At 56.5% G+C, this 20,040-nt stretch overlaps 2 protein-coding genes across 4 annotated transcripts; both read left to right on the forward strand.

The window, feature by feature from the left end:
- The first annotated feature begins 1,542 nt into the window (after positions 1 to 1,542).
- Positions 1,543 to 10,248, forward strand: LGI3 (leucine rich repeat LGI family member 3). Its single transcript, XM_058550571.1, has 8 exons — positions 1,543 to 1,847; positions 2,731 to 2,802; positions 3,651 to 3,722; positions 4,063 to 4,134; positions 4,237 to 4,308; positions 4,968 to 5,137; positions 5,296 to 5,460; positions 7,581 to 10,248. The coding sequence occupies exons 1-8, from the start codon at positions 1,642 to 1,644 to the stop codon at positions 8,396 to 8,398; spliced, it is 1,647 nt and encodes a 548-aa protein (XP_058406554.1). The 5' UTR covers positions 1,543 to 1,641; the 3' UTR covers positions 8,399 to 10,248.
- A 2,827-nt stretch (positions 10,249 to 13,075) lies between these two features.
- On the forward strand, positions 13,076 to 16,798 carry REEP4 (receptor accessory protein 4). 3 transcript variants are annotated; one of them, XM_058550573.1, is made up of 9 exons: positions 13,076 to 13,526; positions 13,667 to 13,788; positions 14,364 to 14,436; positions 14,829 to 14,905; positions 14,998 to 15,118; positions 15,564 to 15,716; positions 16,060 to 16,195; positions 16,343 to 16,500; positions 16,588 to 16,798. In XM_058550573.1, exons 3-9 carry the CDS (start codon positions 14,368 to 14,370, stop codon positions 16,651 to 16,653), a joined length of 780 nt encoding a protein of 259 aa, XP_058406556.1. In that variant the 5' UTR covers positions 13,076 to 13,526; positions 13,667 to 13,788; positions 14,364 to 14,367; the 3' UTR covers positions 16,654 to 16,798. The 3 variants fall into 3 exon arrangements, with proteins under 3 accessions (XP_058406556.1, XP_058406555.1, XP_058406557.1); XM_058550572.1 differs by lacking the exon at positions 13,667 to 13,788; XM_058550574.1 differs by lacking the exon at positions 13,667 to 13,788 and having other exon boundaries at positions 13,079 to 13,526; positions 15,564 to 15,677.
- The last annotated feature ends 3,242 nt before the right edge of the window (positions 16,799 to 20,040 follow it).

Raw genomic sequence — 20,040 nt, forward strand, 5'->3', positions numbered from 1 at the left:
AGGCATCCCATATAAAGTGGAGGAAGATGGGCACGGATGTTAGCCCAGGGCCCGTCTTCCTCAGCAAAAAAAGAGGAGGATTGGCAGATGTTAGCACAGGGCTTATCTCCTCACACACACACACACACAAAAAAAAAATAGAGGAAGATAGGCACAGATGTTAGCTCAGGGAGAATCTTCCTCACCAAAATAAAAGTATTGAAGACCCTAAAGAGATTTTGTTTATGTGGGTTATATCTATTGATATTTACTGAGAAATTTAAAAATATTTATTAAATATGAATTAAATTAAAATAGCAATAATAAATTCATTATATGTTAAAACATAAATAACAAATTTTTAAATGAAAATAACTATTTTACAAAGCAAAAAAATTAGAGGGAAGAGTGTCATTGTTTTATGTTTTTGCAAATTAATTTCTGGCTTAATAGAAGATACATGACGTAGCCGCTGGAAAATTCCAGGGTACTTTTGTGAGAGCATGAAAGTGAAAAGGGCAAATAATGTCTTAACATTCTTAGGAAATTTGTTTTGACCTTAAAGACGCCCTGGAAGTTCTCAAGGACCCTGGGGCTCCCTTGGCCACATTGAAGCCCCCTGGTTAGAAGAATGGCTGTGACTTCGGAGTTGGGCGGAGTGGGTTAAATCCCTGCCCTGTCACTTTCTTTTTCCTTGTACTGTGGGCCCTGCTCTTCTTATCTGTAAAAGGGGATGAATGTCCGCTACCTCAGGAGGCTGACAGGATTAAGTAGGTGGAGTACACACACTTAGTGGAGGTGGTATCAAGCTCGGCTCCTTTCCTCTTGGTTTGGGCCTCAGTTTCCTCATTTGTTAAACAAAGGGCTGGACTGGAAAACATCCAAGGCTCTTCCAGCTCCCACAGGCTATGGCTGTGTAGTGAGAAATGTTCCAAAATTCCACACGTTCCCACTCCAACTCCAGTGACATTTCTCTTTTCAGCTAACACAGACACAAAGGCACATTCTGTTCACTAGCCTGTGGAAACACATGCGAACACAGATACACAAGTGTCACTTATGTTATGCCATGAGCTCTGCTTAGAGGATGTGTCCCCTGAAGGCCAAGACATATGCGCAGGTATACAGAGGCACATGGATGCATAATGCCAAACGCCTCCACAAGAGAAGATGTGCATGTGCCGGTGCAGACAGAGGTGTGCCGTCATAGGATGCACATATGTACCTCACACGCACGCACTCACACAGAGACGCTCTGAGCGCCAGACACACACACGGAGCAGATGGCCCCAAGGACCGCCGGGGCGCACAGCAGCCAGGGCCGCAATCACTCTTTTCCTCGGCTACTCCCAGCCCAGGACTCCCCGCTCCGCCCCGCGCGCGCCCCCGCCACCGCCGCAGTCCGCGTCCACTGCCGCTGGGCAGCCCTCGGCTCGGCTTCCGGCTCCGCGCGTCTCTCCAGCCGGCTCTCCGGTGCGAGCAGGGGAGGGGCCCGCAGCCGGCGGGCGCCCGAGGGCTGGTGGAGTCTGCTTTCCGCTGCGGGCGGCAGGGCCTCTAGCTGTGGCAGCAGCTGCCGGTGGCCAGGGGTGCCAGCGCCCGCGCGGGGTGGCGGAGCGGTGGGGCGGGGCCGCGGCCCGTGGCCCCGGGAGAGCCGCAGGCAGCATGGCGGGGCTGCGGGCCAGGCGGGGCTCCGGGCTCCGGCTGCTGGCGCTGACCACTCTTGGCTTCTGCCTAATGCTGCAAGTCGGTGCCAAGAGGCCCCCCAAGACGCCCCCCTGCCCTCCCAGCTGCTCCTGCACCAGAGACACCGCCTTCTGCGTGGACTCTAAGGCAGTGCCCAGGCACCTGCCCTCCGAGGTCATCTCTCTGTGAGTGCAGAGCTCTGGGGGGTGGAGTGGGGGAGGAGGGCAAGAACTGCTCTGGGAGTGGATGGGGAGAACCCCTGCTCCCCTCCCTCATAGAGTATGGGGACTAGGGTGCCAAGGGGTCCTCAGGATAGAGATTCAAGGCATCAGCTGGGCAGGGAGTTCTGCAGTCATGCAGGCTCAGCAGCCGTGGCTGGGGAAAGCAGGAGTTTATAGCCAAGAATGAATCATCACCACCATCAGCATCAACGAGACCTACTGTGTGCAGGGCTCTGAACATGGGGGCAAGGGGGTTGTTTACTACATGAGCATGTGGACCTTGCCTGTGATGTCACACCAAGGGCAGAGAGGCTTCTTGTGGGGAGAGAGAAGGTGGCAGCAGGGGGAGGGGAGGAAGTGAGATATACCCACATAGTGCCCTGGCATGGGGCAGACGGCTGCCACTGGTCTGGCCAGCCACTCTGCACCGGGCCAGCCAGCCTGTCACTTGCAGCAAGCGGCCTCAGGGACTAGATAGGCTGTGTGGTCCTTGAGAGCAGGATGCTAATCCCCCACCCGCATCCCAGTGCTCCATCCCTCAGCAGCACTCAGCACACTGTTTGGATGATCCTGAAGATGTGGGTAATGGAACGTTCTTCAGGCTGAGCGGAAAGCAGACCCTGGGGCCATTGGTGCTCAGGGAGGCAGTAGGGGAGAATAATGATAAAGGAAGGCAGTGAGTTTGTGAGGAGAAGAGAAAGCGTGGGGGGTAGAGGGGCAAGCCTGGTGAAATGGGGAGTTTTCAGGGCGAGTGCATACAGAAGCCATTGCCCTGTCCACCTCGCAGGGTGGTCCCAGCCCAGTCCCTGCCTACTCCCCATAGTACTGACTCAGGTGTCCCCTGCAGGACGCTGGTGAATGCTGCCTTCTCAGAGATCCAGGACGGAGCATTTTCCCACCTGCCACTGCTGCAGTTCCTGTATGGACGGACGGGGCCTTGTGGAAGGGCGGGTGGGGGTGCAGTGGAAGGGGACAGATCTTGTACTGGGGAGAGGAGAGAGAATGTAGGTAGCCTTTGGAGGTTAAGATGTGAGTGTCCCTTACTTTCACTCCGATGGGATAGCCACAAAAGGTGGAGCAGCCTGGAGTCAAGAGGGGTTCAGGGAGCAGAAGCTGGGGAGAAGGAGGGTAAGGGATGCAAAAGCCAAGAATGGGGTTTTTGGGACCCAGTTAGGAATGGACTTGCCTCCTCTAGAGACCCAAAGGAATTGGGTGCAATAACTTGGGCTAGTGCCGGAGGGTGGACGCCACAGGGGAGAGGGGTCATCTTAGAGACTGGTGACCCCAGAGATCAAGATTTGAAGAAAGAGCTGGGGGCTGAAAGGGAGGGAAGTTGGGAGAGTCTGGAATTCTAAAAGGGGCTCTTTACATTAGAAGTCCCAGTCACACGAAAGAGTACATGTGAGTTACCCCACCTCCTTCTCATCGAGGGTTATCCTCAAACTCACCATCAGTTGGAGAGGGACTGGAATCAGCTGGGGCGAGGGTGGGAGCCGGAGAGCAGAGATGCAATGGGAAGGACCCAGCTTAACAGGAGAGGCCTGTCCCTGACTGTTTTTACCCTAGAAGCAAACAGGGCCCCTGGGAGACTGCAATATGCTCCTGCCTAGTCTTGCTGCCCACGCTACTCTGGGGCTCTTTGCTGGGGTCTGGAGGGTGGGAGGCAGGGCAGCCAGCTCTTGAGGAAGCCTCGGGTGAGGTGGCAGGCTGGGGGCTGGTGCAGCTGGCACACCCTTGGAAGCTCTAATTCCATCTTTGTCTCTCCAGGTTACTCAACTCCAATAAGTTTACTCTGATCGGAGACAACGCCTTCACAGGACTGTCGCACCTGCAGTACCTGTGTGTAGGAAGGAAAGAGGAAATGGGAAGATAGAAGGGAGGCGGGGGCTCCTGGGTGGGCTAAGAGGGGAGATTGAATGAGGAAGGCTGGGGGGAAGCGGGGGGAGGTGAGAGCCCTTGAATCCTCTGACTGCAGGGCCTGAGCAGAGGGTCATTTCATCCATCCCTCTGCCTAAACCATCCTGCCTAAATGCCTTGTTACCACAGGCTTAATGTCTCCAGATTCAGAATGGAAGCCTGTCTCAGGGCCATGTGCTGGGATCTAGGTAGGGTAGGGAAATAGCTGATCGGAGGTCCGGGGTCCTGAGTGGCACCTGAGACAAGCTCTCGTTTTCTCCAGCTTCATTGAGAACAATGACATCTGGGCACTATCCAAGTTCACCTTCAGAGGACTGAAGTCTCTGACCCACCTGTGAGTACATCGTGCACATACACACACTGGACCAAGTCCTCGTCTCCTGTGGTCTTTGGCCTCTGTCACGATCTTCAGATGACCCAGGGGTCTCTCTTGCAGCTCACTGGCCAACAATAACCTGCAGACACTGCCTAGAGACATCTTTCGGCCCCTGGATATCCTGAGTGACTTGTAAGGCCTGACTCCTACCTCTTTTGACAATGCTACAGAGGGCGCATCCCTGGAGGGGGTGGTGCGGGAGCCAGAATTGGGAAGATCATAAGGTCTTGAGAGGCCAGGAGGGCTTGGGTTTGGGGGGGGCCTCTGAGAAGGCTGAGTTGAATTATATAGAGATTGGTAGCCTTCTAAGTTGGGGTTCCTCAAGGCGTCTGTGGGCTCTTAAAATGCACATGAGACAGTATGTGTAAATGTTTTTTAAACGTGCTTTTTAAAGGTATGTTTGATTTGAACCTACATTAAAGACAGATAGCATACCCACCATCATTGATCAGTATTTATACAGGAAAACAAAAGCCCTGGATTGTGGGAGGTTTGAAGGAACTGGGATGCAACATATCGCTGTGTAGGTTATACACTGCAAAAGGCACCTGCCCGAGGAGGCGAGTAGGGGCTGGAACTCAGGCCCCACTCTACTGGCCAAGCACAAGCATGTGTCCACGGGGCTGCATCCACCCGGAGGGGAACGTTTTTCTAATCGGCAGAAAGATGCCATGTGGGCAACCAGCAGCAGCCTTGACAATATTTGTTTCTGCAAATCTAGAGGCCTGGGTGGGCAGAGCAGCTGAGAGCCTGTTCCTCTCTGTGTCCCTTCCATCACCCTCATGATGCAGGGACCTGCGAGGCAACTCACTCAACTGTGACTGCAAGGTGAAGTGGCTGGTGGAGTGGCTGGCGCACACCAACACCACGGTGGCCCCCATCTACTGCGCCAGCCCGCCCCGCTTCCAAGAGCATAAGGTGCAGGATTTGCCTCTGCGGGAGTTTGACTGCATCACCACCGGTAGGAGGTGCCCTGCCTTGGGCATCGGGCTGGGCCTCCCCAGGGCAGCTCCACAGGCACTGCCAGAACCCTCGACACCTGCCTCGCCTGTCGAGCGACTCTACCACCCAACAAGCTCTTACCCTTCTTCCTCCTCCCCACCCCCCTCATCCCTGCAGATTTCGTGCTGTACCAGACCCTGCCCTTCCCAGCAGTGTCCGCCGAGCCCTTCCTTTACTCCAGCGACCTCTATTTGGCTCTGGCCCAGCCAGGTGCCAGTGCTTGCACTGTCCTCAAGTGGGACTATGTTGAACGGCAGCTTCGAGACTATGATAGAATCCCAGGTACCTGTGCCCCGTCTGGCTGGGTGGGCCCCGACTAGGGGGATTGGGGTGGGGTGGGCTCCCTTGTTCCTCTCCATTGAGTTCCTATAGGTAGAGGGATAGATGAGACCTGGTCTCTGCCCATAAGAACTTTCTAGTCTTTGAGAGGAGGCCGATACATACACAGATAACATCTATATAATTGGTAGGTGCTAGGAGGGAAATATGAACACAATGCTCTGAAAGCACAAAGGAGAGGCCTACCCAGGGCAATCAAGGAAGGCTTCCTGGTGGAGGGGATGCCTAAGTGGAGACTTGAAGGATGGCCGAGAAGGAGGAGTCAGAGGTGATGCCCAGGTTCCTGGCTTAAGTAACTGGGCAGTGCTGGTGAACTGAGAAGGAGGAGATAGGAGTGGCTAGTGAGCTCCATTTGGGATCCACTGAGTTTAAGCTGAGTCTGGAAGGCTGAGGGAGACTTACTGACGAGAAAAAATGTGGGAAGGGTGTTCTGGCAGAGGGAACAGCATGAGCAAAGTCAAGAAGGTATGTAACAGCTTAGTGTGCAAGCACATGCACGTGTAAACAATATGCAGCTCATATGAGTACAGCATGAGGCTGAGGTGGAGGGTGGCAGACGAGACCCGAGGAGATGAGGACCAGGTCAATGACAGGCTTTGAGCAGAGTGTGTGACCCAGTCCAATCCGTATTTTAGAAAACTTCCTCTGTGAGCAGCATGGAGGGTGGCCGGGCAGGGGCAAGACATGTGGGCAAACCAGTAGGGGATTAGCTGGAGCCAGGACCGGGGCAGGAGCAGTGGGGATGGAGAGATACATTTAGAAGGGAGGACTGAATGGATGCAAGAGGAAACAGAAAATTTAAATTGTCCTCTATCTATGAAAGAACTTGAAGTCATTATAAAAAATCCTTCCCCCAAAAGAAGACTCCAGGTCCCGATGGTCTCCCTGGTGAATTCTATCAAACGTTTAAGGAAGAAATTACGCCAATCTTACACAAACTGTAATAGGAAGCCTGGACTTGGGGACTGCTCAGCTGTGGGCGAGTGAGGGAGAGAGAGGTGTTGGGGATGGCTCCCGGTTTCCTGGATGGGGTGACTGCGTGGAGCCACAGATGGAAGTCGAGAACAAGGAGGAAGTGGAGGAGCAGGTTCCGGGGTGGATGTGGAGCTCAGTTTTGCCAGCTGGAGTTTGAGGTGCTTGTGGGTGTGTGTGGGCACGGAGGGTGTGCACTGAGGCTCGGGGCTGGGGGAGCATCAGCGTCTGGGGGGACAGACCAAAGCCGTGGAAGGGATTCGGGCGGTGACTGCCGGAGGCTGGGACTCAGCACAGGCTTCCCTTGGGGGAGAGGCCCAGTCACCGGGAGGAGGAGCGTGGCTGAAGCGGCGCTGGCGGGGAGGAGAGGAGAGGCGATGACTGGGGACACCAGGACAGGTGAGGGGTACGACCCCACAGGCCTTGGGTGCCTGAGAAGGGTCAGAGCAACATGGTTGTGAGCACAGTGACCTTATGCAGACATTCTCCTATGGAACAGCCCTTTCCACAGTGGGGGCTCTCAGGAGAGTGTGTTTTAATGCACAACTATGCAGACATCAAGCTGTCATCTTACACCGGGGCTTGATCACCGGGCTGTGGACGAGCTCACACTCTCCCCCTCCCCTGCCTGGCCACTTGCCAGCGGGGTAGCTTCAGGCAAGTCACTTAGACTCCGAGCCTCAGTTCCTTTTGGTGTGAAATGGCAAAATGATAGGGTGCATTTCAGAGTGATTAATTGAGGCAGTGTGTTCAAATTATCACAGTGACCACACACAATAAAAATTCAATAATTGACATTACGGTTAAACAATCGGTCAAAATCTAGGAGCACCTATTTTGTGCTCAGTCTCAGCTTGTATTTGAACCCTGGGGGCAGAGGTGGAGGGAGGGTGATGCTGAGGCTGATTATTAGCTGTGAAACAATGAGAAAGCACCGAGTGCCCAGTAGATGACCTTGAGGGGAAAGGAATACTGTAGCAGACAGCCTTGGTCTTGGCCCAGGGTTGGAGGGGACTGACCCTCTTTCCAAGGGTGCAGCACGGGGCGAGGGCACACGGGCCGCCTGACGCTGCCTCCCCGCATCCTGGCAGCCCCCTCTGCAGTGCACTGCAAGCCAATGGTGGTGGACAGCCAGCTGTATGTGGTTGTGGCCCAGCTGTTTGGCGGCTCTTACATTTACCACTGGGACCCCAACACCACGCGCTTCACCAAGCTGCAGGACATCGACCCGCAGCGCGTGCGCAAGCCCAATGACCTAGAGGCCTTCCGCATCGACGGTGACTGGTACTTTGCCGTGGCCGACAGCTCCAAGGCGGGCGCCACCAGCCTCTACCGCTGGCACCAGAATGGCTTCTACTCCCACCAGGCCCTGCACGCCTGGCACCGCGATACCGACCTGGAGTTTGTAGACGGCGAGGGCAAGCCACGGCTGATTGTGTCTAGCAGCTCCCAGGCGCCTGTCATCTATCAGTGGAGTCGCACCCAGAAGCAGTTTGTGGCCCAGGGTGAGGTGGCCCAGGTGCCTGACGCCCAGGCTGTGAAACACTTCCGCGCCGGCCGCGACAGCTACCTGTGTCTCAGCCGCTACATTGGCGACTCCAAGATCCTGCGCTGGGAGGGCACGCGCTTCTCCGAGGTGCAGGCCCTGCCCTCCCGGGGCTCGCTGGCCCTGCAGCCCTTTCTCGTGGGTGGCCGCCGCTACCTGGCACTGGGCAGCGACTTCTCCTTCACACAGATCTACCAGTGGGATGATGGGCGACAGAAGTTTGTGCGGTTCCAGGAGCTGGCTGTGCAGGCCCCTCGGGCCTTCTGCTACATGCCTGCTGGAGACGCTCAGCTCCTCCTGGCCCCCAGCTTCAAGGGGCAGACGCTTGTGTACCGACATGTCGTGGTGGATCTCAGTGCCTAGGGGGTGCTGAGGCGTCTGGGTTCCTCGAGCAGCCGCTGGAGGCTGGGTGGGAGCCTCTGTGTGAGCAGCATGTGTGCCAGTGTGAAGACACGTGTAGCCAACCTGCATAGGTGCCCTCACGTACGTACACTCCGGTGAGCATGGGCACACACCGTGGACTAGCCCAGGGGAGCCACTTATCGTAGTTGTAATCAGCATGAAGACTCGTATATGCACCAGGCAACCCAGCACCTGGTGCCCTCCCATATGTGGACACCTCTTGACCCCACACTCCATCTGCAGGCCTGCCTCGCTCTGCTGCCTTCCACACGCTCTGGCCCTGGGGGCAGGGTGCTGAGAGGGAGGCTGAACTTCCCCCTCCTGTTCTCCAGCTTATTATTCTGACTCTCTGGTCTTTCCTGTTGGTGCTCTAGGTGTCTGTGTACCTGCTCATGCTCCACATTGCAGCCCACAGCCACATCCTTCATACTGCTGCGTGCACTGACCCATGCTACGCTCCTTCTGCGTGCACATGTGGACACTGACGGCCACCCTCAGGCACATGCACACACACCTGTCTACACTCCTGTTTTCACGTGCACACATGCAGATTCAGCACTGCCTGAAGCTTCCCCTCTGTTACCTTGCCTGTCTTCTTAGAGGAGCACACAGTACCCGTCCTCCTATGCTCACCCCTGGTGTGCCCGCCCTGCGGCTGACACAGATGGGAATGGTGATGCCAGCTTCTGTGCACCAGCTTGACCTCTGCCTGAAGCCCCAGATCCCCTGGCTACTTCCCAGTGCTGGCTCTGTTCTCACCGGAGTTCCCTTCCTGACCCTGAATTGGGCTCGCCCGTGTATAGGAGACCACCCAGATGAAAACCTTTCTGCTCTTCTTTTCTCTAGCTGCCCCAGCCTCGGACCACTCCCTGGTTCAGCCCCATGTTTGGGCTGTGGACCCTGAACTGTCCTGGCTCCTTTGGGTGTGTTCAAGAGCTGGCTGAGCCAGGGACCCTGCAAGCACCTGAGCCATCAGGGCAGGTGCCGGGAGTGCAGCTGGGCTGGAGAGCATCTTGGGGGCCCTGGGACCTCTCTAATCCACAGAGGCACACCCCAGGAGCACTGCCTTTCAGTGCAAGCTGAGTGGTGGAGGGGATGAAGGTCCTATGGGAGTGGCACCTGGGAGCCAAGCTTCTGCTGCCCTCTGCTGTATGCTGGGAATAGACAGCTCTGAGATGCAAGGCTGCTGGAGAAGGCATGGGGTAGGCAAGCTCTTCCCTGTGTCCAGACTGTGTGAGGGCCGCCTGGTGGTAGGATGCCTAGGGGCATTGGTGGGCAATGCCATGATTCACTTGCTTCGAATAAAAAGTTCCCACCCCATTGCTGGCTCTCAGATGTCCAATGGTGATGGTCAGCCGCAGCTGTTGCATTAAGAACAGAGCCAGGGCTGTGCTATCCTTGTTGCTGGCAGGGGCCCTGCATCAGTTTTCAGACCCCCTTCCTCCCTGCTCCCTTCCCTCCAAGGAGTGAGTGATAACCCCCAAGGTCAGCAGGTGCTGGGGTCAGGAGTTCATGGTGATGACACTCAGGTGCTGGGTGAGTGTGACTCGTCTCCACCACCTGGGGCTGACTCACGGCCCAAGTGTTCCTTCCTGGAGATCACAGTCTTGGGTCCCACTGAGACTGGAGTCTGTGCCTCTGTCAGGTCAACTCCAACCAATATGACCCAAGATAAGCGCAGCAGTCCCTGCCGCCCCCCATCCCACTGGGCAGATGTCTGTCACTGCCACCACCCTCTGCCCTAGGGATGAGATTTCAAGCACGTCGACGCATTTCTGGAGCCTCAGCTGCTACTTCTGGAAAGCAGATAATAAAACCTACTTTGTTTAGTCCTGATTCTGCCACCTACTAGCTGGGTAGCCTCGACCATGTTACTTAGCCTACTCATATCTGAGTTTCCTCACCTGTAAAATGTAGATAATCATGATACCTACCTGAAGGGTTAGTGTGAGATTTAAATGCATTAAATATATAACATACTAATATATGTAATGCCCTTAGAATAGTGTGCCTGGCACAGAACTATGATTTTTATTGGTCTGTAGCACTATATGAAATACAGAGGTGGCTCAGATAAGGGTGTTTTGTGGGAGCGGAGGTTGCTCTTTGGGGAGAACTGTCTGTGGATTAGGGGTCCTTATGCATCCTCAGATTCAGCGCCCCTGTACCCTATGTCTTACACCTGTGGCCTCAGGTGTCCAGCCAACCCGGCCCTGACCACTCCTCACAATGGGGAGTCTCATAGGGGACGTGTCTGAGTTTCCACCTCCTTGAACCACGTTCATGTGCTCTTGGCTCAGCAGGCGTCCCTCAGGTCCCCCAGCCCCACTGTCCTGGGAATGTCTGTCCTGCTTTTTCAAATGGGGAACGGGCCTCATGCTGTGCCAGGAAGAGGTTGCCAGGGAAAGAGGGTTGAGTCTCCCAGACACGTTGGCACTTTGTTGCCCAGTAGAAAGATAAATATCACTCTGACTGTACCCTCGCCCCCACCATGACTCCTTCCAGCGGTGGGAGACACTTCTCCCCCTGAATGCCCAGCTTTCTGCACACGAGGAATTGAGCTGTCTGTATGGCTGCCTGGTCACCTGCCCTGGGGGGTCATCCATGTGTCCAGAGAGCTGCTTAGCAACCCAGTGTAACCGAATGACTGTGTCAACAGCTCAGGACCAAAGGCCGTGAGAGGCAGAGTCCACTCACTCTGCCAAAGCCGAGGAGGCTGACACCCCTCAGCTGCCAGCCTCACACCCCTCCATGCTGAGCCCTGCTTTCAGCAGCACACCTCTGACATCTTGTCCCTTAGATGTCCCAAGCACAGTCATCGGCCCCAGGAGTCTCCACGTGAGAGACCTTCCTAACTGGGTGGGCTTAGAGTGGGCACAGGAGAGCTCCTCCCCAGTGAATTGGGGGGAAAGAGAGGCCTGTGATGCTGAGGTCAGGTGTGTGACTCTGGAGGGCAGCTGGTGGAGAGGAGGCAGTTCTGCAGCAGGTACCGAGGACCTGAGGCTCACATGCACACAGTCAGCTCAAGCACCCTTACCTCTGAGGAATGGATGGCTCTTGCTTGTTCTGCAATCCCCTGCTCCTCCTGAGCTGGCCCCCTACTGAGTCAGTCACATCCTTCTGCTGCAAGGAGACAAGAATACTTTTCATCTCGATTACAATGTCTATGCCTAGAGATGGATGGTGGGATCCTAACCCTTGGCGGTTCTTGTTCCTCCAATGTAGGACAGGAGCTGGGCCCAGAGTGAGGGAGCGGTTAGGCAGGTAGAGGGAGGCCTCAGGGCCTCAGGGGAGTTTCTCCTGTAGCCGGTTTCACTGCAAGCTCTCACACCCAGCAACACCAATAAAATTGATGATAATAATTAAGAGCATATAATCACCGTGTGTGTTTATTCCCAAGAAGGCTCCTTTCCCTGGCCCGGTCCTTACCTATTCCATCCCTTTGATAGGTGGTGGGTGTTAACTATGGCTCTAATAAAAAGTAACAACTGCCCCAGTGTCCCGCGCCCACAGCTCTGAGCAGCTCTGCTGTCCCCCTTACCTCAGCCCTTGAGGGCAAGCTGTGCAGGGTTGGGGGATGCTGTGCTCCCCGTCGTCAGAGGAGGAATGAGGCACTAAGCAGAAGAGGAACAAAGAATGCAACCCCACATGGAAAGTTGTAGAAGCAGCAAAGTTTGCCCTCTCTTTTGAGCCTCTGCCGTCTTCCAGGTATACACCTTCCTCAGGGAGGAGCTCCTGGGTTCCCTGTCCCCTCCCAAGGCTGCCCTCAGAGGACTGATCAAGCCAAGCATTTACCCGTTGTCTGGCAACAAGTGCCACCAGGGGACATTGGGCAAGTTTCTTTTCATCACTGCGTGAGCCTATTTCCTAAATGAGAAAAAAGGATCAAGACCTTGCACACAGAAATGCACTACAAAATGGGGATCTTTGAGGTTATTAAGCCCTCAGGGATATTTGTGCTCTTTACTCACAGGAATAGGTGGAAGTTCAGACTTCCGGGGAAGAAGGCATGGGGGGCTGGGGGCTCTGCCCAGAATCCCTGAAATCATCACGGTCAGCCTGCCCAGGAGTGTGGGCCCTGGAAGGGTATCCCAGAGAGAGGTTAACTCCCGAAGTTGAGTCGGATGGGAGATGAGGCCCTCAGGTTCCCTCTCCCCTACTTTCTCCCAGCTTCCCCTTTAGGTCAACTGCACATCTTTGAGGCGTTGACTGACTCCTGACCCAATGGTGTAAGAGCTGATTTGCTGGCGCTCAGCCAAGCCTCCTTCCAGTTTGTGCCTGGGCCTTGAGGGGGGACCTCCGCCCATCATATGCCCTTTCCCATTTTACAGGAGGGGAAACACGAGGCAAAAGGGGGAAGCCAGTGAAGACCCACGGAAACTCAAGTCCACATTTCTTTTTTCCTCCTACTCCCGCCCCATCTTGTTTTTTTTTTTTTTTTTTTTTGCCGCTTCTCATCCCCTAATTTTTCCGGTTAGGACCGCGACTCAACCTAGGGACCCCACACGCGAGGCGGGGACGCATCGCCGCTTTAAAGGGCAGGCCGCTCGCCTCGTCCCGCCCCCCGGGGCCGCAGTGCGCCTGCGTCGGGCCCCGCAGCCCGGGGTTGGGCAGAGCCCGGTGCCGTGCAACTTTCAAGTGAGCTGCAAACTCCGCCCCGAGGCCGGGCCGGTGGCCGGGCGCAGTGGGATCGCGGAGACCGCACGAGTGAAGGCCGCGACCCGCCACTCGCGGCCCGGCCCCCGCCGCGGCGCCCCGCGAGGGCCGAACGCCTGGTTCCCCGCGGCAGGGAGTGTGAGTCGAGCGGAAACTGCCTGGCGGCGCGGCGGGGCAGAAGAGCGCGCCCGCCGGTACCGGCTCCTGAGTCGGTGCCTCCGCGTCCGGCCTGCTCGCCCGGCCTGCTGGGCTCCCCCTTCTTCCGGCTCCCCGCACTGCGAAGTTAGGGGGCGGCGCCCCTCCGGTTCCTGCTCCTCCGCTCACTTCCCCATCCTGGCCCTGCAGGAGCGTCCCTCTGGGCATCTTCTTGGGTGGTCTCCCTTTTCCCCCGAGGCTGCAGGATGGTGTCCTGGATGATCTGTCGCCTGGTGGTGTGAGTATGGCAGCTCTCATATCCCCTCTATCCCGGGTGCCAGCCCGGCCCTGGGGTGGCAACTGGGAACGTCTGGTGGGAAAGGGGGCTTTCTGAGCTCCGTCACACCTGTCCCCTCCCCCGCCCTCCCACCCTCACAGCAAAGGTTAACGGACCTGTGGGCCTGCACGCGGCGTCCAGCACGGCTTGCTTGTCCCCCAACCCCCAAAGCCTCCTTGGCGGATGGCGACCCCTCCCGCACTCACACACACACTGCAGACAGGTGCGTGGGGCGGAGGACCACGGGCCGGACCGCAGCCCTTTGGCAAACACTAGGTGTTGTGGCACGTTGTGGGCGGAGAAGCCGTTGTGGGCCTGCTTCCTAGCTGAGCCATCTGTCACGTGACTTACCACCCTGGCCTCAGCCTCCCTACTCTGTCTTACTCGTCACCTTTCGGTACTCCAGCACCTAGCTGGAATAACCCTGTCTGCAGCCTGGCAGTGCCAGGTCTCGTGGCCCTGGGCCTGACTGCATGTCCATGGGAGGGGACAGTGGTGCTCTCCTCAGTTCAGAAGTCTGCCTCCCACCCACGTTGTTGAGTGGCTGTGTGTGCTCTCTGTTCACCACGTATCCATGGGCCACCAGTGCAGGCCTGGGCAGGCTTAAGATGTTTGTAAACAGCAGGGTGGGGAGGGCAGCTTCCAGGGCACTGACTCAGGTGCAGGTTGTGCAAGCCAAGCGGGAAGAACAGGGTAGGCATTGCCGCCTCACACCGAGGGGGAGGCGGCCATCTGGTGAAGCGTGGTGGGGCATGGTGCCCCTCACTCTCCCCCTCGGTTTTCTGGCTGTTCTTCCAGGCTGATGTTTGGGATGCTGTACCCAGCTTATGCTTCGTACAAGGCTGTGAAGACCAAGAACATTCGTGAATATGTGAGTGTGGGGGTGAGGGGCTGGGCAGGAGGGTTTGACTCAGGTGGGGTGGAACGACAGCCTTGGGGGGGTATGGTAGGATTGGTGGGGTGGGGAGGGTCTGAGCTGGCCTCCCCCTCCTCCAGGGGCTTAATCGGGAGGTGTATCTTGGGTGAATGGCTGTGGATGGAGGGTGGGCTATTGGGGTTCCTGTGCAGGATCTTGTGGGTGAAGCCTATTGGGGGTGGGTACAGGCATGAGTAGCAGTTTCTCAGAGGCAACTCTCTAGCCAGATGGCAGGGGAATGCAGCGGGACATGCTCTCTGGAATCCCTGGGCTGGGTCAGTCCAGGACAGGGGAGTTGGCTCTTCAGGCTTAGCCGCTGGCCTCTGACCTCTGCCCCTGCCCCACAGGTCCGCTGGATGATGTACTGGATAGTCTTTGCACTCTTCATGGCGGCAGAGACCTTCACAGACATCTTTATTTCCTGGTATGGGGGCAGCGGGGCTGTGGGCTGTGGGGAGCAATGGCCCACCCTCTGTCTGGCTCCCTGGCTGCCCTTGTCCCCCTGTGCTCTGACAGGTTCCCTTTCTACTATGAGATCAAAATGGCTTTTGTGCTGTGGCTGCTCTCGCCCTACACCAAGGGGGCCAGCCTGCTTTACCGCAAGTTTGTGCACCCGTCCTTGTCCCGCCATGAGAAGGTACCCCAGGGGGAGGTAGGGAGGGAAGCATAGGGATGGGTGTGAGGGAAGGAGCCCTGGATTCGGGCTTCAGGACACTCGAGGACACCTGGGTTCTAATCCCAGTCCTGCTGCTGTTTAGCTGTGAGACCTTGGCAGAGCCTAACCTTCTTTCTCTTTTGGGATAATCAAGTGGGGGCACATGTGAATGACTTTTTGGGGGTATGACACACCAGCTGGAAGTTGGTTTGGGGATGGTTGGGGGGAGGATGGAGCATGGCCATTCACTGAGGTGTGGGAGTAGGGGAGTGGGTGGGTGGGTGGGGAGCCCTGCTCTTGGTGTGGTTGCCTGAGCACTGTGGGTGGGGGTGGGCTGGGAGGCGTGGCACCCAGTGGCTTCTCTGGGTCTGCAGAGGAAGAGTGACTCCAGCTGTCCACTTGAGCTCTCTTCCTCCCTCATCTGCAGGAGATCGACACCTACATCGTGCAGGCCAAGGAGCGCAGCTATGAGACAGTGCTCAGCTTTGGAAAGCGGGGCCTCAACATTGCTGCTTCGGCCGCTGTGCAGGCTGCCACCAAGGTGCCCTGGGTCCCAGCCCTCCAGCCCCGTGCTTTTTGGGCAAGTCCAGCTCACTGTCAGGGAGCTGATAGATAGCAGCTGTCTGTGCTGGGGAACAGGGGTGAGGGGTGACGGGGGTGTTGGCAGGAGCATGGAGCTGAAAGTCCAGACTTCCCTGGCTCTGCGAGCAGCCGCTCCTGCTCTCTGGGCCTTCGTTTCCTGTTGGTGCCACAAAGACCCAGAGCTAGAAGCTTGCTGAGTTGCTTTCTGTGGGGCTGGTGCCCCAGTGACTACCTGCGGGTCAGTCCTTGACTTCCCTGGGTAGCTGCCCTGATGGAGGTCCCTTTCTGCTAGGAGCCCTCCTCCTCCCTCCAGGTGATGCAGAGCTCCCCCTCCCTTGCAGAGTCAGGGTGCGCTGGCTGGAAGGCTGCGGAGCTTCTCCATGCAGGACCTGCGCTCCATCCCCGACACTGCTGCCCCCACCTACCGGGATCCCCTCTACCTGGAGGACCAGGTTCCCCGCTGCAGGCCACCTATCGGTGAGTGGGCAACTGTCCCAAGAGGAATGGCTTCCTCCATGCAAGCTGTGGCTTCCTGCAGGGCTAGAAGAAGGCCTGGCTGGCCCCAGGCCTTCAGACAGTGTAAATGCGCAGCTTAGCCTTCTGGCCTCCCTCACCTCCACACAGGGTACCGGGCAGTGGACCTCCAGGACAGTGACACGGAGGGTGAGTGTTGGTCGGATACAGAGGTAGTCCCTCAGCCGTCAACCCGGCCCCACCGAGAGAAGCCTCTGAGCCGCAGCCAGAGCCTGCGTGTGAGCAAGAAGAAGCCGCTGGTTCGGGAGGTCAGTGGCAAGGAAGACGCAAGGGGGGCGGCAGCCCTGGCACTTCAGCCCAGACCTCTCATGGTGTGCCTGCTCTCTCTCCCCCAGGGCACCTCACGCTCCCTAAAGGTCCGGACAAAGAAAAAGACCATGCCCTCAGACGTGGACAGCTAGGGTCTGCAGAGCCCGGCCCTCGTGCCCTGCAGGGTGCTGAGGGCTATTTGGAGGGGACCTCTGGCTGCATGTCTGGCCTGTCTGCACCAGCTGCCCAGGCTCTGCCCTCCCAGCTCCTGCTGTTGGTTCAGGCCCAGAGGCAGGTGCTGTCGGGGCCATGCACGGGGATGCACCCAAATGTACCAAAGCAGGCTGGGACCACGGTTCTATTTATTGCCTTTCTCATTCCTCTACCTTCCCAGGTGTGGGACCACAGCCCTCCCCAGACCCTGCAAATGAAACCAAAAGCCCACCCAGCTCTGTTCATTCCTTCCTGTCCTTCAAAGTACTTGACAGCCTTCTCCAAGGCCTTGTGTGTGTGTCCTGGTTGTATGTTTTGTGTTGGTGGATGAGGTCAGGTTTGTTCAGGTTTTGATAACTAAATACATGAAAGTGTTCTGTTTCTCCTGGTTTGTATTCCCAGTCCTCACAGCACACGTTATTTAACAGCCTGCTACAGGCCAGTCCCGGCCTAGGACCGGGGCTAAAGGGGCAGACTGCCAGAGGGGCCCAGTCTTCTGGGGGAGATTGCCATTGACAAAATAGTTGTGATGCAGCAAGTACTGTCATGGAAAGCTCTCGGAGACCTCTGAGAACACAGATGGGAGAGTCGGGGCCCAGCCCTGAGAGAGATCAGAGTCTAAGAAGACCGCAGTCAGGGGGAGATAGGATTGGACCTTGACGGGAAGTAGAAACCAGTGGGAGCGAAGGTGTGTAGGCAGCATGATAATCCTGTGGGGATTAGCTGGATCTGTGCTCAGATTAGGCCTGGGGAGCCCAATTTCCTCCATGTGCCTGAGGGGGGTCTCTAGGCGCTTTTGTGGGGGAGGAGCATTGAGTTCCTGTAAACACGCAAGTAACATTGGGAGCATTGCATGTCTGTGGAGTAGCCGCGAGAGGGCAGCAGCTGCCAGGGTGTGGGCTGCCCCCAGCTTCCAGGTCAAGGAGGGCGGGGCTTGGAGGCTGGCCAGAGCCGTGCCCTGTAGGGGCCTGGCCACTGGCTGGCTGGAGGGACGATGGGGAACTCTGACCCAGCCTCCAATGGCGCCCCCACCGTTGCTCCTCCCTGCTGCTCCTCCCTGCTGCTCGTGGTCATCGGTCCTCAGCCTGCCCCATCCATGAGTCTCCTCTGTTCTCCTGAGACCCAGGCTCTTGGCCTGGGCTGGCTCCACTCCATCCCCTCCTCTAATTCCTGGAGCAGTGGTGCCGGCTCTGCCCTCTCCTGCGCCTGGATGTGGTAACCGGGAGTGGCCTCAGGAGGGTGGATTAACTCCTGGTGTGGGGATTATCTGGGTTTCACTTGGGGGAGGCACTTAATCTGCCCCGGTGGTTTAGCTCCTCACATGTTGGTGGTCAATGACTTACTCTCTTGGCATTCCCTTGCATCCCTTATCTCTTCATTTATTCATTCGAAACATCCTTATTGAGTGTCCACCAGGTACCAGGCATGTTTCGAGATACTGGGGATGCAAAGTCTAGTAACGGCTGGCACCAAGAATGTGCTGCTCTAAGCCCCTGACACATATTAATTTAATCCTCACAACAATTTTGAGAGGTCTGTACTATTATCATCTCTATTTTACAAATGGGAAAACAGGCACCAGGAGGGCAAGTAATTTGCCTGAGGTCACACAGCTAGTAAGTGGCAGAATTAAGCTTTGAACCAGCCAGTCTGGCTTCAGAGTCAGTGTACTTAACCACTGTGCAGGACTAAAGTAAATGAGATGTTTCTTGCCTGGGAAGCAAGGAGAAAGAGACTAGCATGTATCAAACATAGGTTGTGTGCATGACCTTGTGCTGGGCATTTTACAGAGATAATTTCCTTGAATTATCCACAAAAAGCCTGTTAGGTAGGGTTATACCCATTTTACAGGTGGAAAAACTGAGACTCAGAGAAGTGCAGCAACTTGTCCACGGTTGTGCTGCCTGTGAGTCGGGGCCCTGTCTCCTGATGCAAGCCTGTCCAGAAGTTGCCTTGATAGAGGTGGAATGGCAAGATCCACAGCCCTGAACTGGGAGAACAAAACAGAGGAGCGTGTGATGAACAGGCAGAATGAAACAAAACTTCAAAGGAAGAGGGAGCTGGGGGGAGGCCTGAAGTTGTGGGGTGGTGAGGGAACTTCCATGGAAGCTAGGGCTTCCCCTGCCCTCATTCCCAGGGTCACTTGGCCCCAGGGCTGAACTGGTGATGCTTCCTCAGGTCCGTGATCTCCACCTCACCCCGCAGCTTCCTCACTGGCCCTGCTGCCCCTGCTGCCCCATAGCTCCTCCTTTGGCCACGCTGCTCCTATCTCTCTCCTGAGCACAGCACAATCATCCCAGCATCAGCCTCCAGGCCTTTGCTCCAGCCGTATGAGTCTCCTGCCCTCCAAACAGTCTTTCTTTCCAGGCCCGTTGGCCTTCCTTCAAGATCTGCTTTCTCTGAGCCTTCCCTGACTTGTCAACCCCTCCTCAAGCTCCTAAGGCTCCTGATCTCTGGCCTGCTCACCCTGTCCAGGGCACACAATGCCATGGGCTGTGCTGGTGTGCCCATCGCCCTTCCCTCCCCTCCCAACTGGCCTCCTCCGCAGGTGAATTGCTCCGTGTTCCCCACCTCATTAATCGCCACTATCTCGTGGCTTCATGCTGTTCCCCTGGCATGCTCTTCCTCCCCCACCCAACTGTTCTTTTCCTATTTGCCCTTTGAACCCCACTCAGACATCACTTCCCCCAGGAAGCCCTCCTGTAAGCACTCCCCTGCCCCCTTGCGTTGATTGCTCATCCAGACCACGCCGCCTCTGCCCCTGCACGGACCCATTTCTGCCTTGAGCATATGGTGTTTTCTCCCGTACTGCACTGTGACTGCATGAAGAACAGACTTGCACCTTATTCACTTGTATTCCAGCCTGGAACAAATGCTGGTTTAGCCAAAGTGAAACTGTAGTACATGTGTGGCTGGTGATGGCCCACTTGTTCTCTGACTTCTGAGCTCCAGCATCACCTCCTCCGTGAGGCTCCGCCGCCTTCCCCAGGGTGGGACTAGAAGCACCTTGTAATCATTCGTTAACCTGCCTGACTCCAGTAGTCACCCCACAGTGCCTGGCACAGGGCCTGACACCTAAGAGGGCTCGGTGACAGTTTGCTGGTAAAAGAACAAATCCATGAGTAAGTGTAAGCTCGTCAAGGCGGGGACGGCCTGTGCTTCCATCTTCGCGCCCTGCATCTCCTTGGTGCCCACCACAGGCGAATGACTGCTGCAGTCCTGTGGGTTGTGAGACATCCTGGGGCCAGAGGAGAAGGGGCAAGGAGAATTCCAAGTTCTGGGGCTGTTCTGGCCATGCATACACATGATCCTGGGACTGGGGCATT

This window comes from Diceros bicornis, chromosome 11 (genome assembly GCF_020826845.1).
Source record: "Diceros bicornis minor isolate mBicDic1 chromosome 11, mDicBic1.mat.cur, whole genome shotgun sequence".
Lineage (NCBI taxonomy): Eukaryota > Metazoa > Chordata > Mammalia > Perissodactyla > Rhinocerotidae > Diceros > Diceros bicornis.

Excerpts from the sequence above, each read along its gene's own strand:
- REEP4 (XM_058550572.1), top strand. The coding sequence starts at position 13,495 with ATGGTGTCCTGGATGATCTGTCGCCTGGTGGT. Across the intron at positions 14,437-14,828 it reads CCAAGAACATTCGTGAATAT|GTCCGCTGGATGATGTACTG; the intron begins GTGAGTGTGGGG and ends CCTGCCCCACAG. Across the intron at positions 16,501-16,587 it reads AGAAGCCGCTGGTTCGGGAG|GGCACCTCACGCTCCCTAAA; the intron begins GTCAGTGGCAAG and ends TCTCTCCCCCAG.
- LGI3 (XM_058550571.1), top strand. The coding sequence starts at position 1,642 with ATGGCGGGGCTGCGGGCCAGGCGGGGCTCCGGGCTCCGGCTGCTGGCG. Across the intron at positions 3,723-4,062 it reads CTGTCGCACCTGCAGTACCT|CTTCATTGAGAACAATGACA; the intron begins GTGTGTAGGAAG and ends CGTTTTCTCCAG. Across the intron at positions 5,138-5,295 it reads GTTTGACTGCATCACCACCG|ATTTCGTGCTGTACCAGACC; the intron begins GTAGGAGGTGCC and ends TCATCCCTGCAG.